Raw genomic sequence first — 14,992 nt, 5'->3', positions numbered from 1 at the left:
GCCCCTTTCCTAGAAGGGGAGTGGGAGGGAAAGCCTGGCTGAATGGGAACGTTCAGGATGAGGCAGAGGACAGGATTATGGGGAGGAGAGAGAAGAGGAGAGAGATTGACTGAAAGGTTCTTAAGGAAGAGCGGGGACAAGGTCACACTCACTCAGCTTTCTGTTTCCCACAGTGTCTAACACCAGGCCAGGTGAAGCAGGACTAAGGAATGACCAGGTTCCCGCATCTTGGGTAAAATGGCCAGAAAAAAAGCAGAACAGAGCAAGGAAGCTGATGTGACAGTAGAAGAGAAATGAAGGGATCAATGTCACAAAATTAAAGAGAGCGCAGGTCATTCCAAATCCCCCATGAGGAAGCCCCCTCCCGGCTCAGCAACAGAACACTTCGGAGAAGCGCCAGACCACGGCTCCCTCCGGGAGCGGGATCGACCCCTGGCCAGGTGCAGTGGTGCTAAACAAAACGCACTGAAGGTGATCTTAAACTTTTTAGTTTTTATTTCTTTTAAAACATTTTTCTGGTTTTTTAAAACTTCTCCAAGACATAAAACTTTTTTCCGGCCACTTACTTCTTTCTTGCCTCCTTCACTCCTGTTCCCAGAGTTGTCGGCCTGCAAGACCCCGAGGAAGAAACCTTTTCAAGAGTCGAGATCTGGGAGCCGGAGGGGTGAGGGCTTGAAGGAAGGTGGTTACTGGTCAAAAGGAGAAGTTCATTTGCACAAAAATACAAACCATGGAGGATGAGACCAGCACATACGTGTATGGATTGATCTACAATCCACATAAAAAAAATAGACCCAAATTGTCATCTTACATTTGTAATATTATACAAAATAATATATATTTTTTAATAACACACACCCACCTACACACACGCGCACACACGCACACATATACACGCACACGCAAGGTGCTAGTGGCCCCTCTGTGCTTCTGTTTGCAGAGACAAGGGTGTCAGTAGGCAAAGATGACATGATAGGTGACCTGGTGGCCATTGTCCCAGGCGTAGAGCAGGCGGTCCTTGGGGTTATAGTCTATCTGGGTAGTATAGGAATATTCATTCTCAAACAGCAGCCTGGGGATGATCTGCGTGTTGGTGTGGGTGTCGAAGGCATAGGAGATGTTGGCGTTCCGCTGGTTGTAGCTGTCCACTGCGTACAGCACCCCGCAGATGACGAAGCAATTGCCGTAGAAGTTTCGCCGCAGCCCTGTGCGCCACGTGGTCTCCTTCTGTGTGCTCAGGTCCACGGCATTGAGCTTGCTCAGGACGATGACCTCCTGGCTGAAGCCCTCGTCGTCCAGGGCCGGGTAGATGAGCCACAGGCCATTCTCATCCACAGCAAAGTCCACGTCCGAGTGGCCCTGCCACCTCCAGGGGGTGGCCTCCTCATAGGCCACGTCGTGCAGCATGGCCCAGGCAGCCACATAGCGCTGCTTCAGGTCATACTTGATGATGTTGCGGGTGAAGGCCCGGTTGTAGTAGAAGGCGCCATCGTACACCACGTGGCCCGTGCCGATCCAGCTGTACGGGAGCTTGTAGGAATTGCTCCAGCGACCTGTGGGCGGTGACAGGGCAGCAGGCTTCAAGACAGTGTTGCAGAGAGGCAGGGCGGCTTATGAGATGGAGCCGAGCCATTAACTAGGGATCTGGAAGCCTGGATTTGTAGTGAGGCTCTGCAACTCTCTAGTGCTAAATAGCAAATTGCTTAACCTCTCTGTGCCTCAGTGTCCCCATCTGGCATATAGAAATAACAATTTCCCCTTGCCTCACTGAGCTGTTTCAAGGAGCCAGGGGTGCTGATACATGTGAGTGTGCTTTGTAAACTGTCAAGGGCCACGAGAAAGGGAGGATGTCTTCTGGACCCGACTTGAGGTTGTCCCATGTCCCAGGAGGGGTGAGCTGGAGGAGCAGAGAAGATGAGGGAGTGTGGAAGGGGGGACCGCCCTCCCAGGGAAGGTCCTTCACCATCAGAAGAAGGTGTTGCCTTTCTCGTCTACCATCACCACCCAAAGAGGCCTGGCCATGACTAAAACAGGACAGTGGGGAAGGGAAGGAGCCGCCTGAGCTGAACCCATGCCATGTACCTTGTTTGAAGTTCTCCAGGTTCCGGAACTCTACCAGGGTGTTGCCGTAGTAGTAGTTGGTTACGTAAATCCTCTCGTCCTTGGCCAGGGGGTCCTTCATCCAGGCCCCCTCGTTCCGCCCGTATGTGTTCTGGGTGGTCGGGCCTGTGATTGTGGAAAGGGTGTCCTTGCATCTTCCTGGTGGAGAAGAGTGGACGGAGGTGTTGGGATGATCTAACAATGCCCCAGTCCTTGAACCTTTGGCGGCTCCTCTACCTACAGTCTGAGCTCCTCAGCAGGCTCTAACGGCCCTGTCCAACCTCACACCAGACATTTCACTGCATCATCTCCTGCTACTCCTCTTACCCACCCTACACTCTACTCCTGCAAAGCCATCCACTGTCCCCACCCTGGACCACTTTCATGCCACTGTGATTTCTTCCTGCTGTTCTCTGACTTCTCAATCCTCTCTCTCAAGCACCTAAGATCTCAGAAAAGATCCAAAGTCCTTTTCTGATACCACATCCTCCTCTGGAAATCCATTCCATCCCTCTCCTCTATTCCATCCTGCTCCCACAGTCCCATGAATGTACCTCTCTTATAGGATATGTCATTTAGCATGTCCCTCCGTGCCCACCCCCAACTGGCACATGAGCACAAGGGAGCAGGGGCTGTGGCTTTTCCATCCATTCTCTCGGTACTCAGCACACACAGCACCTGGCACACCGCAGGCACTCAGCAGATGCTCTGACCCCTGGGTGAACATACGTCCGTGCCCACCCCCAACTGGCACATGAGCACAAGGGAGCAGGGGCTGTGGCTTTTCCATCCGTTCTCTCGGTACTCAGCACACACAGCACCTGGCACACCGCAGGCACTCAGCTGATGGCCTGACCCCTGGGTGAACATACAGCAGCATGAAAAATGCCCAGAGGACCTGGGCGTAACCAGGAACACAAGCTCCACCAGCTGCTGAGCTAACCCAGGCTGTTGGAGGCTGGGTGACCAGTGGGACCAGCCCTGACCCAGTGGTGGATATTCAAGCCCAGATCCCTGTCACTACTGGGAACAGGATGCAAGGGCCCTTGCTGGGGAATTGCAGGGGCAGGATACCAAGTTCCAGCATAAGAAGCTTACTCTGGTTGTAGGAACCTCCTTCAAAGATCAAGTCTGCCTTAATGGGAAAGAAACTCAGTGATACGCTTCTGAGTGGTTCTTGGGAGTGATCCAGTAGCCAGGAGATGCCCTAAAAGGCCACTAGAGCCATTCCGGGTTCTAGACCAAGTTGAAAGCCTGCAATGCTTATATGCAATGTTATCATTGAACATGGCCATGAATGAAACTGAAGTCACACCTGACTACTAGGGGCATGTTGCTCTCTCTGTGCCCACACTGGTGGGTTATGGAGGAGATGGGAAGAGGACAGCAGAGGGGCAGTGGGGAACAAGGTGAATCCTGCCCTCTCAGCCCCCTCCACCCCCTCCTGGCAGCTGGGTCCACAGAAACCCCATCCCACCTGCCATCAAGACTGGCAGCACAGGTGAGCATCGGTGATGAGAACAATTGGTTCTTGACACTCACCTGGGACAAAAGTAACAAAGGCCTACAGTCCAGATTCGGGGTTCTCTAAATCCTAGGGTGCCCCCATTTCCAAACTGTTCCAATCTGTTCTGCCATTCTGAAGTGGTCTGAGGAAGAAGCCCAAGCCCTACAGCTCGCAGGACAGGGGCAGGCAGCTGGGTCTGGGGCAGCCAGGGGGTGGAAGTGGGATGAGCACTGTTTTCCAAGCAGGTCCTACAGTTGGGTGCGGATGGCAGTGTTTGGGCAACTCAGGGTGAGGTTTATTAGGTCCTGGTCTGACACAGCAGGGAGAGATTCAGTCTCTATAAGACAAACAACAGAACCTATCTGCCAATGCCTCATTCCCCCATAACTGAGCTCATCTGTTCAACACAATAAAACAGAAGTCTCTGGCAGCAGAGATAAAATGGAAAATATCTCATTCCCTGGCACTAAGTGGGGCCCTGGCTGCCAGTGGAGAAGCCACGCTCCCTCTGCACTGAGGTGAGCCCTAGCATGCCCTCCCCATGCAAGGGCATTTTCTGTGTCCCCTTCCCTTGGTGGAGCCCAGCAAGGATACCAATTCCCTGTCTCGGGAATACCAAGATACCACCCCCAGCCCATGCCTCAAAACCTCACAAATGGCCATGCGAGGCCAGGTGTTTTCTGTCAGAGGGCTGCCGTGGCCATGCCCCCTCTCTGACCAGACGTGGAAACTGCAGGTGGGTTCCTCAAAGCCAGGAGCCATCTGAATTTTGACGTCCTGGGCTGCCCTAGACAACCCCAAATCCCTACAGGGTCCTCTCAGCACCAAGGCTCTGTAGTGGTGGCCCCAATGTGGGGCTACAGATGAGCCCTGGGCGGGGAGCCAGAGGCCTGGCCTGGGTCTTGGCCCTGCCACTGACTCCAAAGTCTGTGCTGCCTTCATAATATCACAGGGCTTTCATTTCTTCAGCAGTAAAACAAGTATAACACATGCCCTACCTACTGCACTGGTGTGGTAGGCTGAGCCCTGGAACCTGTGAATGGACCTTATGTGGCAAAGGGAACTTTGCAGATGTGATAAGTCAAGAATCTTGAGATGGGGAGATTATCTGGGTGGGTCCTAAAGGCAGTCACAAGTGTCTGTATAACAGGGAGGCAAAGGGGGATCTGACTACAAAAGAGGCGGCGGCGATGAGTGGAGATGAAGCAGAGATCGGAGTGCTGTGGCCACAAGCCAAGGAAGGCTGGCAGCCACCAGAAGCTGGAAAAGGCAAGGAATAGATTCTCCTCTGAAGCCTCTGGAAGGAACCAGCCCTCTGACACCTTGTTTTTAGACCCATAAGACTTATTTTGAATTCTGGCCTCCAGAACTGTTAGAAAATAAATTTCTGTTGTGTTTAGCCACTAAGTTTTTTGGCAATTTGGAGGCAAGGAAACTAACACAGATGGAGTCAGCTTTTCAGGTCAGGGGAGGTGTCCTTAGTTCTATACCAAGAAGGGAGTGCCAGCTTGCAGCCTGACGTCCAGATACCTGGGACCTCAGGACGCATCTCCACATACCCTCAGACAGAGTGAGCGCAGGCCAGTCCACAGGGTGGACAAGCCCTGGCAGGAACAGCAGCACAGATGCGAGTAGTTTCAGAGCATTTGAAGACAGAATCATGGGAGAAGGTCAGTAAATCATGAGGTCCAGACACATCACCACGCTCTGAGAATCTGGGGCGGTTCCTGACTACCACCCTTGGAAGCAAACTATCAGCCTTGGAGAGAAGAACTGCATGCTTACTGCTCTTCAAGGGTAATGACAGGAAGATGCGAGACAGTTCAAAGGAACTGCAGAGAGGACAGCTGCTCTCTGCAGCTCATCTTCGGTTTCCCCAGAGCAGAGCTGCCACTGTTGATGGCGATGGCTAACATTTACTGTTACGAACTCATCTCATCCTCAGTAGTCCCGGGAGGCAGCTGGCCCTGCTCCAAAGTCTGCCAGGGTCCCTCAGCATATAAACCTGCTTGAATCTCAGCATCCTCAAACAATAAACCAGCAAACAAGAGCCCCCCTGCCCTCCCCTGCCCTCCGCTGTGGCACTCTATGGGCCAGCCTCCCCGCAGAGTCCTCAGGAGCATCTGCTCCCCTCGTCACCCTGACGCCTGCACCCTCCTCAGCCCCACTCCTCACACGCCTGCACACTCCTGACTGCTGCCTCAGCTAAGTGCTTGCTTGCACACGGCCTATCAGGGATGCACTCAGTGCTCTCTTCCTGTCAGGCCTCTCTTTGGGTCAGAAACTGTGGACCACCCCTGGCGCCCAACCCCCTGCCTCAGGAGGTGCTTGCCTGTCACTGCACTTCCATGCACCATCCTCTGGGCCCAGCCGCCTCCTCGATCACACCTTCTCCAGCTCTTTGGCTGGTTTCTCCTCTTCTGCCCAGCTTTCAAATGTTATTCTTTACGGCTCCCCTTTTAGCCTCTCTTCTCATTCCTCCCACATTCACTGGGCAAACTCAGCTCTCACTGAAGACTCCCTGCCCAGGTCTTGCTTCTGAGCATTGTACATCCAACTGCCTACTAGTTGCTTTTCTCCTGGGTGTCCTCCGGTTCCTCAAACTTAATGGATTGAAACTGGAATTCATTTGCTTCAGTTCACAGCCTGCTCCTCCTGTATTTCCTGTCCTAGAGAAGGGCATGGCACACCACCCATTAACCAAGCCAGAAACCCGAATCATCCCTGATGTCCCCTTCCCCTCCACCTCTGTGACTTAGTTTAGACCTCACTGCCTTTAGACTCTTGCCTGATCACACCAGTTACACCAGCTGGTCTCTCTGGCTCATCTCTGCCCCTTCTAACCTACCCCACACAAGTAGCCCCTAAGCTGCTTTTCCAAGATGCACATCTGCTTGAATCCTTAATAACTCACCACCTCTAGCCACCACGCAAAGTCCAGGGTCCCCGTCCTGGCACTCCAGCCCTCCTGCATCGCCATCTCACTTCCTGCCATCTTCCTTTATTCAGAGGTCTCAAACTCAAATGCCCCTCTGTGGAGTGACCACATCTTGCTCACTCTGGATCTTAGCAGCCTAGCACAGTGCAGTGCCGAATGAATTACAAGTGGACTCTTTAGCCTTGTGGAGAGGCTTGGACTTTTTCCCTATCCGCTTACAAGGAACAGCTCCACTTCATGTTTTTATTTCTAGGGCCAGAGGCCCCATGTTACAAGATAACTGAAGTTGCCAGTGGTTTGAGGGGCTAGGCTAGGGGAGTCGGCAGAGACCGAGAACAGAGTGTGCCCATGGGGTTGGGGGAAGGGAGCTGCCTGTCAAGTGACTTAGGGCCACTGAGTCTGGGCACTATCCTAGACCAGGCTCCCTGACGTGAATGGCCATCACACCACAGCCAGAGTGGCAAAGCCAAGCCTCGGGGGTTGTTAAGGTCACATGCTTTGTGGGAGAGACATTCTTTACAGATCATGATATTTTCTAGATTCAAATATGAGACAGGCTCTCTGGTATTGTCATAAACTGACTGCCCTCTTTGTCTGCTCTTCCCACCCCCCACCCCTGCCCCAAGCCAGCCCCTTCTAAAAAACACATCAGGAATTGTAGTTGTGAAAGTCTGGGAATCTGCAAAGCCTTGGCCACGCGACACAACTGTTTTATCCCTCGGCAGTAGCCTGAGAAGCCCTCCCCAAGCCGGGGCTGCTGGAGTAGAAGTGCCACCTCAGAGGGTGATCAATCTCTTCCCAGGCCCCGGCTCCCATCACTGACGGGACCTTTCCGCTCCTTGACCTAGACCTACGCTACAGCCAAGTGCTTGTTTGCACAACCAAAAATAAATTCTAATTTACTTGTTTTGGGAATTTTTCTGGGAATTTTATAACTCCCCTGAGGATAATGGTAGCCATCTTAGGACATCACAAAATCAGGTTTGGAAACCCTGGGATAAGAAATTCCTTTTAAAAGCAGCCCTGTTTAAAACTACATCTTAAATAGCTCAAAAATCAAAATTACCAGAAATCAAACAGAAACAACCCTTCCCAGGTCGCAAATCAGTGGCCTGTGTCTGTTTCAGCCAAATGATTTTTATTTAACTGATGACTGGGAGATGTCAGCACATGAGAGTCTTACTCAGCCAGGTGCAGGCAAGTTAGGGGGTCTGCAGAGAAGGTTCCAGTAATAAAATCTCATCCACACTAACAGCAGCCACAGGGAGGCACTTGACAGCAATGAACAACTAAAAATGATTCCTCAAAACAAACTTGTCAGAATTCCACACCAATGGAACAGCCAAACCGTTCTTCTTCAATGTGCCACCCTCTCTTTTTACCCCTTGGTATCTGAAGACAACACCACATCTGTGTCCACATGCATGTTTTTTCTGCAGAAGACACAAGAGGCAAGAAACCCAGCTCTTCTAAAAAACCCTGAGGTGAGTTTTTAAGTGAACCTTACATCCTCTGCATGACGATGTTTGTCTAGCTGTATAGAATACTGACCACAGGAGAAATTACACCCTGTCACCCATCTCCCACCACTAGGTAAATGGCTGCCGGGACACAGGGTTGCTCTGTCTGCACATCAGCACCTCAGTCAGGTTACTGCAGGGGGGCAGAGTCCTAAGAACCCCAGAAAGGTACATCTCAGGAGTTATGCTAGAAAAGCCTGCTGGTAGCAAAACCCAGGGGAAGAGGTGCTGGGACCCCGGCTGGAGGTGGAGAACTCCACGCCTGGCCAGGAAGTCACCGAGGGAGAAGGCTCCCAGCCTGGCCATCGCCTGAAGACAGACAAGGTGTGCGGGTCCTGGCTGCAGCCCGTCTTCACTGTTAGTGTTCTAGCTACGTGGGGAGGGTTTGTGGGGGACAGATTTCTAAATATCTGGAGGAGCTTTTCCTCCCACGCAAGGGTGACACTAAGCTGAAGTGGTGGAGGTATGGGGGTCCAGGGGAGCTCATTCCCATGGCAGAGGGGGAGGTGGGGTGCTGGGCTCAGGGACTGTGGTACCAAGAGCACAAAGTCCAGGTTGCTCAGAGCTGGTGTGAGTGGGGGAGCCTCTGCTCAGACCCCAGAGCATTCTGCGGAAATTAAGCAGGACCCATAGCTTCAGAAGACTGATAATTCAGGCAGTGAGGAGCCGGTCGTCTTCTCCTCAGAGCTGGTGTGAGTGGGGGAGCCTCTGCTCAGACCCCAGAGCATTCTGCGGAAATTAAACAGGACCCATAGCTTCAGAAGACTGATAATTCAGGCAGTGAGGAGCCGGTCGTCTTCTCTCTGGTTAGTTTGCTCCCACCATGGAAGAAAAAGAAAAACACTCTCTCCCGCTCCCACACCAACCTCTGAGGCCCAATAACTGCCTTTTTGCTTAGCATTTTCCAGGCCAGAGTTCATGAGATTTTTGCCCCAGAATCCATTTTTACTAACTATTTCCCTGCTCCCATTTGGCCATTATTCTGGGATTTTCTCCCAGTGAAATCCCTTGCCCTATCATGGCCTGCTAAACTTCCTGCAGAAAACCATAGAACATAATGGAGGAAATGGTCCTTAGCAAATTTCTACTTTCAACTGAGACCCAGAGAGGGGCAGGGATTTGGCCAACATCACACAGATACCAATGGCAGAGACCAGGCTGTGGCGCAGGAGCTTGGCTCCCAGCAGCAGGTGCTCCTCCCACCACCTCGTCTCTGGCAGCAGCTGGCACCTCATTCTGAGGAGGGATTGGGAATGAGGCTGCCAAGGGAACGGAAAATGGCAAGAAGGGAAAGATACGTATAAGGCAAACCAGAAGCTAAGAGTCAAATCAAAAGCGTATTTTTTAACAAGTATTTTGATGAAATTATTATTCAATAGTGTCATTTCTCAGTCACTATCAGTGGTGACTTAATCTTCAGTTTAGCTCTTTTGGGAAGAGAACTAGCTCCCATTTTCCTTTCCTAGTTCTCTTTCCCTCTCCCCACTCATGTTTCACTGTCCTGAGTCATCTTGTGGCCACGGAGCTCCCACACACAGAATAGGGCTGCGTTCTTCATGCTTCTGGAACAAACCTTGCTCCTTTGAACCTAACAGTCAGAAGGCTTCCTGTCTCTGCTTAGAAAACTCCTATTCATCCTTCAAAACCCAGCTCAAATGATACCACCTTAGAAAAGCTTCCCCAGCCTTCCTAGCAACCAGGCCAAGCTGGTGCTCCTTCTTTCTCCGTTTCTCATCCCTCTGTGACAGCATTAGCCACACTATGCCACGATGTTTCCATGCTCCCCAGGGCTGGGGCTCATGGGATTTTGCACTGGAGCCCGTTGCACTGGTTACTCCCCTGCTCCCACTCTGCTATGATTCTGGGACTTTCCCCCCAGGAGGAATCCTTTGTCATTTCATGGCCTGGTAAACTGACTGGAGAGAACTTAACTTAGTCATCACCAGAGACCTCAATACCCATCACAAAGCCTAGTATACAGAAAGTGCTCTACGAATGTTTATAAAACTGACTAATAAAGGTGAGATCTTGGCTCCATTGATTTATATGTATTTTAGAAAGGAGATTCCCGTTCTTGTCACTGGCATGCTTTGAATACGTCAACTCTAGCTGTTAAAACTAATCACTGGCCAAAGACGTATCCCCACTTGCTTTTCTTTATGAAGAACTTTGACTCCCTCACCTCTCTTTCCTTTCAACCTATTTCCTGGCTCAACCTTTCACCTGAACTGACCCACAGACCAAGGCCAGGTAGAATGAACTCACCTATGACATTCCTGATGTCATCTTCCTCTTCAGGGCTCAGGGTGGGGCTGGCAGGGGTTGTACCCTGCCCAGCAGTAGCGTCTTTCCCCAGTGAGTCTGTCCTGACTGTGGTGGGCGGTGCTGGGGCCTGGTGTGTAGTTTCCACAAATGCATCCCCAGGAGTCACTGCTTCAGAGGCTGAGGCCAGAGGGTGCTGGGTAGCTGTGTGGGCCACAGTGGTGGCTGGTATCTGAGTAGAAGGTTGAAGGACCGTATCCCCTGGGGGATCTGGAAGCACTGTGGTGGTTTGGAATGCTGTTGAGAGCTGTCCAGCTGAGGTATAGAGAGCAGGGTCAGTGACGCCGGGAGCTGTGGAGGAGGCCTGCGGCAGTGCTGAGGAGAAAGGTGCGGTCTGAGTGCTCGGGTCAGTTGTCACAGCAGTGCCATGACGAGTGTCTGCTGGCCTCCGTGTGGCACTCATCAGCAGGTCATTGTGTCTCAGGAGCTGATCTTCAATCAGCAAATCCACTCCATTGTCACCACTGAAAAACTCGTCTTCTGTGAAACAAACACAAGTTCCATTTGTGGCGTGGGGAGAGGAACAACCTTTAGATGGTCAAGAGCGTGTGGTAATTGGCAGATTAATAAGAGGCCTCCTTCCGTCAACATAACGGCCTCATTTAGAGATGGAACCCAGCTGGGATTTTAGAAGAAGAAGGTGAAAATGAGCACAGACAGAAGGACATTGTACTTCCCGGAGGCTCTCTCTGAACAGACTGCTGCTCTCCTGCATCCAGGACGCAGGGCTCCCTGCTAGGATGCGCGGTCTTGGCTATGACCCCTGATGGCTGGAAGGACATTAGTCATCCAGTCTGTTCATACAACAAATGTTTGTGGAACATGTACAACAACTGTAAGCAAAACAAAGATCCTTGACCTCACGGAGCTTCTATCTAATGGTGGAGACATAAGCAATAGACAGATTGTACGTTTGAAGGTGCTAAGGGAAAACAGTAGAGGAACATGTACAACAACTGTAAGCAAAACAAAGATCCTTGACCTCACGGAGCTTCTATCTAACGGTGGAGACATAAGCAATAGACAGATTGTACGTTTGAAGGTGCTAAGGGAAAACAGTAGAGCAGGGTAAGCAGGGTCAAGAAGGCTGGGAAGGAAAGGAAACCTGCCGTAATGGATAAAGTGGTCAGGATGGGACTCAGTGAGACAGAGAAATGAGCAGGGGCCTGAAGGAGGCAGGGAGCTAGCCAAGCAGCTATGGGAGTGGAGAGAGCTCGAGGGGGACAGAACAGCAGCGCAGAGACCCTGAGGCCGGAACATGCCTGCTGAGGCTGAGGAGCAGCAGTGTGGCCAGTGAGGCCGGAGCAGAGGGTGGGAGGGACAGTGACAGGAGGTGAGGTCAGAGAGAGAACAGGAGCCGAGTCATGCGCAGCCTAGGGCTGTGCACGGACTTCTCTTTTTATTCTGAGTGAAATGGGGGAGGCTGCAGGGTTTTGAGCAGAGATGGAATATAGGGAGGCAAAGACTTCTCACAGAGGATAGAGACCTCTCACCATGAAAGAAATAAGCAATAAAATGGACTTCGTGTGCTCATCAAAAACAACATTAAGGAAGTGCAAATGCAAGCCACAGGCAGGGAGAAAATGTTCACAATGCATATGACGACAAAGGACTTGTATCTGCAATATGTAAAAAAAACTCCCCAAAATCAATAACACAAAAGAGACAAACACACTGCAAAATGGGCAAAACGATTATGCCAGCCACTGGCTAGAGAACAGAATGGACAGAGGCACAGGCAGAAGCAGGAAGACGCGTCGGGGACTGAAGCTTTAGACCTGACAGGGAAAGGAACTGGCTCAGGCAAGGTTGGGGGAGAGCAGGCTGGGGACCCTCTGGGGGTCTGGACAAGGAAAAGACAGAAGACAAGAGGAGGAGGCAGGTGGCAAGGAGAATGTGTTAAGGAAACAAGATAAAGATGATGGGGAAAAGGATAATCTATTTCTGGGAAAAGGTAAGAAGTATGGACATCACAAGGGAGGTACAGGAGACTCAGAGAAGCAGCTCAGGGCCCCTGGAGGGAGGAACAAGCAGAAGCCCACCATGTGGCTCTGAGCAAGGCATCCCCCCTAAGCCTTGCTTTCCTCATCTGCAAATAGGGACAACTGGACTGGAGAGCAATGAAGCCCCTGGCAGCTCAGCCATGCTCTGCCACGCAGTATTCTGTAAGCCCAGAGAAGTGAAGTGACTTACCAAGGCCACTCTGCAAGTTGCGAGGAAATGTGGCAAGAACTGTGGATAACCTGTAACTGCAGGGTGGGGCTGCAGCACTAATCAGACCGTGGAAGGGGTGTGTGCCTCCCGGTAAGTCCATTTCCACATGGTCCAAATGCTCACTCCCACCCCCGGCCCTGCCTCTGGGGCAGCCCTGCTGACCCCAACTCACGCTGCTCTTCCATGTCATTCTCTTCCTCAGGGACTTTGGCTTTATAGTAGGTGATGCCCCGGATGATGGTGGGCTTGGAGGCTGGCCGGCCCCTCAGGTGTACCTGCCTCTGCAGGGGCCGCTGTGGCTTCACCACCTCGGGCGGAGCCAGGGGTCGTGTCTGCAGGAGCTCGATGGAGTTGATCCGCTGGGACACGGTTTCTTCCTGCAGAAACCGCTCTTCATACTGCTCATCAGAGGGGACATAAGGGAAGTTCTGGTCACGGGTCAGGAAAGCAGTGGTCGGGGGGACAATGCTGGAGCTGAGGTATTACTAATAACATAACTAATAACAGCAGAACTCCCTCAGAGCCAGGTATTGTTCTAAGTGCTTTATGCATGTTTACACGTTTTACTCATTTAATCTTCTCATCAGTCCTGTGAGGGAGGACCTATTTTTATCATGTTCATTTACAGATTAGGAAACTGAGGCACAGAGAGGTTATGTAAATTGCTCAAGGTTCCACAACAGGTAAGTGAAAGACGCAGGATTGGAACCCAGGCAGTCAGGCTCCAGAATTGGTGTCTCTAACCTTGACACTATACTGCCCAGAGAATGCAGTTCTCCTCCCAGCTCTGCAGGAAAGCTGAGTGACTTAGATCTGGTATAAGTTGTTTCCAGAGAGATCCATGTGAGGGGAAGGGTGCCCACTGGGACATGATGCCTGATGATGTCACCTCAGGATGAAGCCTGATTGCTTTTACAGCTATCAGCATGGGCTTCCTAAAACACATCATTCCCCAACCCCCAAACCCTCCCTACGGCATACAGAAGAAAGTCCCAAGTCCTTGGCTGGGCCTTGACCCAGCTCAGCATTCTTCTCTCTTGTTCAGTCCCCCACCCCCATGCCCTATGTACTCCAGTCACTGGGACATAAAAAATCCTAAGGAGCTGTCTACACTTGTGACTAGCATTTGATTTTGTCACATCAAATGATGCTTTAAAGTAGGCAGCCCATGACCTGTGTCTGGGCACCTCGATAGCACCTTGAGAAAGACACTGCATTGGCTCTGGTCATGTAGAAGGACGACCTTGTCTTCCACGGAGCTGCCGCCTAAGGACTAGCCTCTTGTGTCTACACTGCAGCAGGGTCTCAGGGCCCTGCACTGTCCCGTCAGGTCAGACTCCCTGCCCAGGATTACAATCACCCACCTTTGAAAGCAAAAGACTTCTGGCACAGAGCTTGTAAAGCGGCTGTGCTCAAAGTCAGGGCGCAGGTGGGTCTGGCTCCTGAGAGGCACTGGCTCCATCAGGGAAGCGTGGGATCCTGAGAGGAGTGTGGCCCAGCCCTGCTCTCATGAGGACTCCAGTGGCCGAATAATGAAGAAGGGGCTTCCTGCAGCCACCTAAGCCAGGAGCCACCTCCCTACTTAGCCAGGAGGAGGCAGGTGAGCTACCTTAAATCCCACAATTCTAGACCTGGGTGAAATCTACCCAGGCAGCAGAACCCATGTGCCAACAAAACCTGTGTGCTCAGATGCCCAGTGCCCTGAGGCAGGGCAGGGCCTTCAGTCACTCAATGTTGACTACAGGGACCCAGCCATCATGGTCAACTCTGTATAAGAGGAAGCAAACCAGGCTCTTGTTTTGACCTTTAAAATTTGGCCTGGAGAAAACTCAGAGTCTTCATTGCCAACCATACCCCCTAGTCTGTACTTGTTTTCCCATGACAAGAGAGTTTATCCTGATGGTACAACAGATATGGCAGTTCCTAAATATGCATATCTCTCTCCCCAGCACACAGTGGTGACTGATTCCTGGAAGACAGGGGACACCTTTCTGCCAGCATCATCTGGCTGAGGCCAAAGAGCTGCCCAGAAGAAACAGGCCAACCTGCCCGACTGTGCCCTGGGTATCCCCACTCCTGCCACCTGCCCCCCGCCCCCCTGATTCCCTGTTCTTGCTGGTGAAGTGATCTCAACTAGAGGTGTAGGGGATACCGAGTCGGTGGTGATTATATTTTAATGGACATCTATTATGGCCATGTCCCTTTATTTTATTTTTAATCCGTACAGCAATGGGGCAAAGTAGATATTATTACCTACATTTTACAGATGATGAAACAGAGGCTCAGAGTTATTTAGCAATTTGGTTGAAAGCCAATCAATTAAGTGGCTGAAAGGGACACCTAATAAGTCACTCAACTATCAAGAAGGCCCAGGGCTGCCAGCCTTCAGAG

At 51.5% G+C, this 14,992-nt stretch overlaps 1 protein-coding gene across 1 annotated transcript in view; it reads right to left on the bottom strand.

Moving 5' to 3' along the window:
* Nucleotides 1-472: 472 nt before the first annotated feature.
* The window catches only part of OLFML2B (olfactomedin-like 2B), a 35,265-nt gene continuing 20,745 nt past the window's right edge, over nt 473-14,992 (bottom strand). Inside the window, exons 5-8 of the mRNA XM_008573558.1 lie at nt 12,774-12,999; nt 10,331-10,867; nt 2,083-2,259; nt 473-1,553 (exon numbers count right to left, since the gene is read on the bottom strand). Coding sequence (XP_008571780.1) covers nt 952-1,553; nt 2,083-2,259; nt 10,331-10,867; nt 12,774-12,999 — 1,542 coding nt within the window. The 3' untranslated portion in view covers nt 473-951. The remainder of the gene's footprint in view (nt 1,554-2,082; nt 2,260-10,330; nt 10,868-12,773; nt 13,000-14,992) is intronic.

The sequence above is a fragment of the Galeopterus variegatus genome, unplaced genomic scaffold (genome assembly GCF_000696425.1).
Source record: "Galeopterus variegatus unplaced genomic scaffold, G_variegatus-3.0.2 Scaffold933, whole genome shotgun sequence".
NCBI classification, from domain to species: domain Eukaryota; kingdom Metazoa; phylum Chordata; class Mammalia; order Dermoptera; family Cynocephalidae; genus Galeopterus; species Galeopterus variegatus.
Note: the sequence above shows the minus strand (reverse complement) of the source record. Positions and strands in the feature narration are given on the sequence as shown.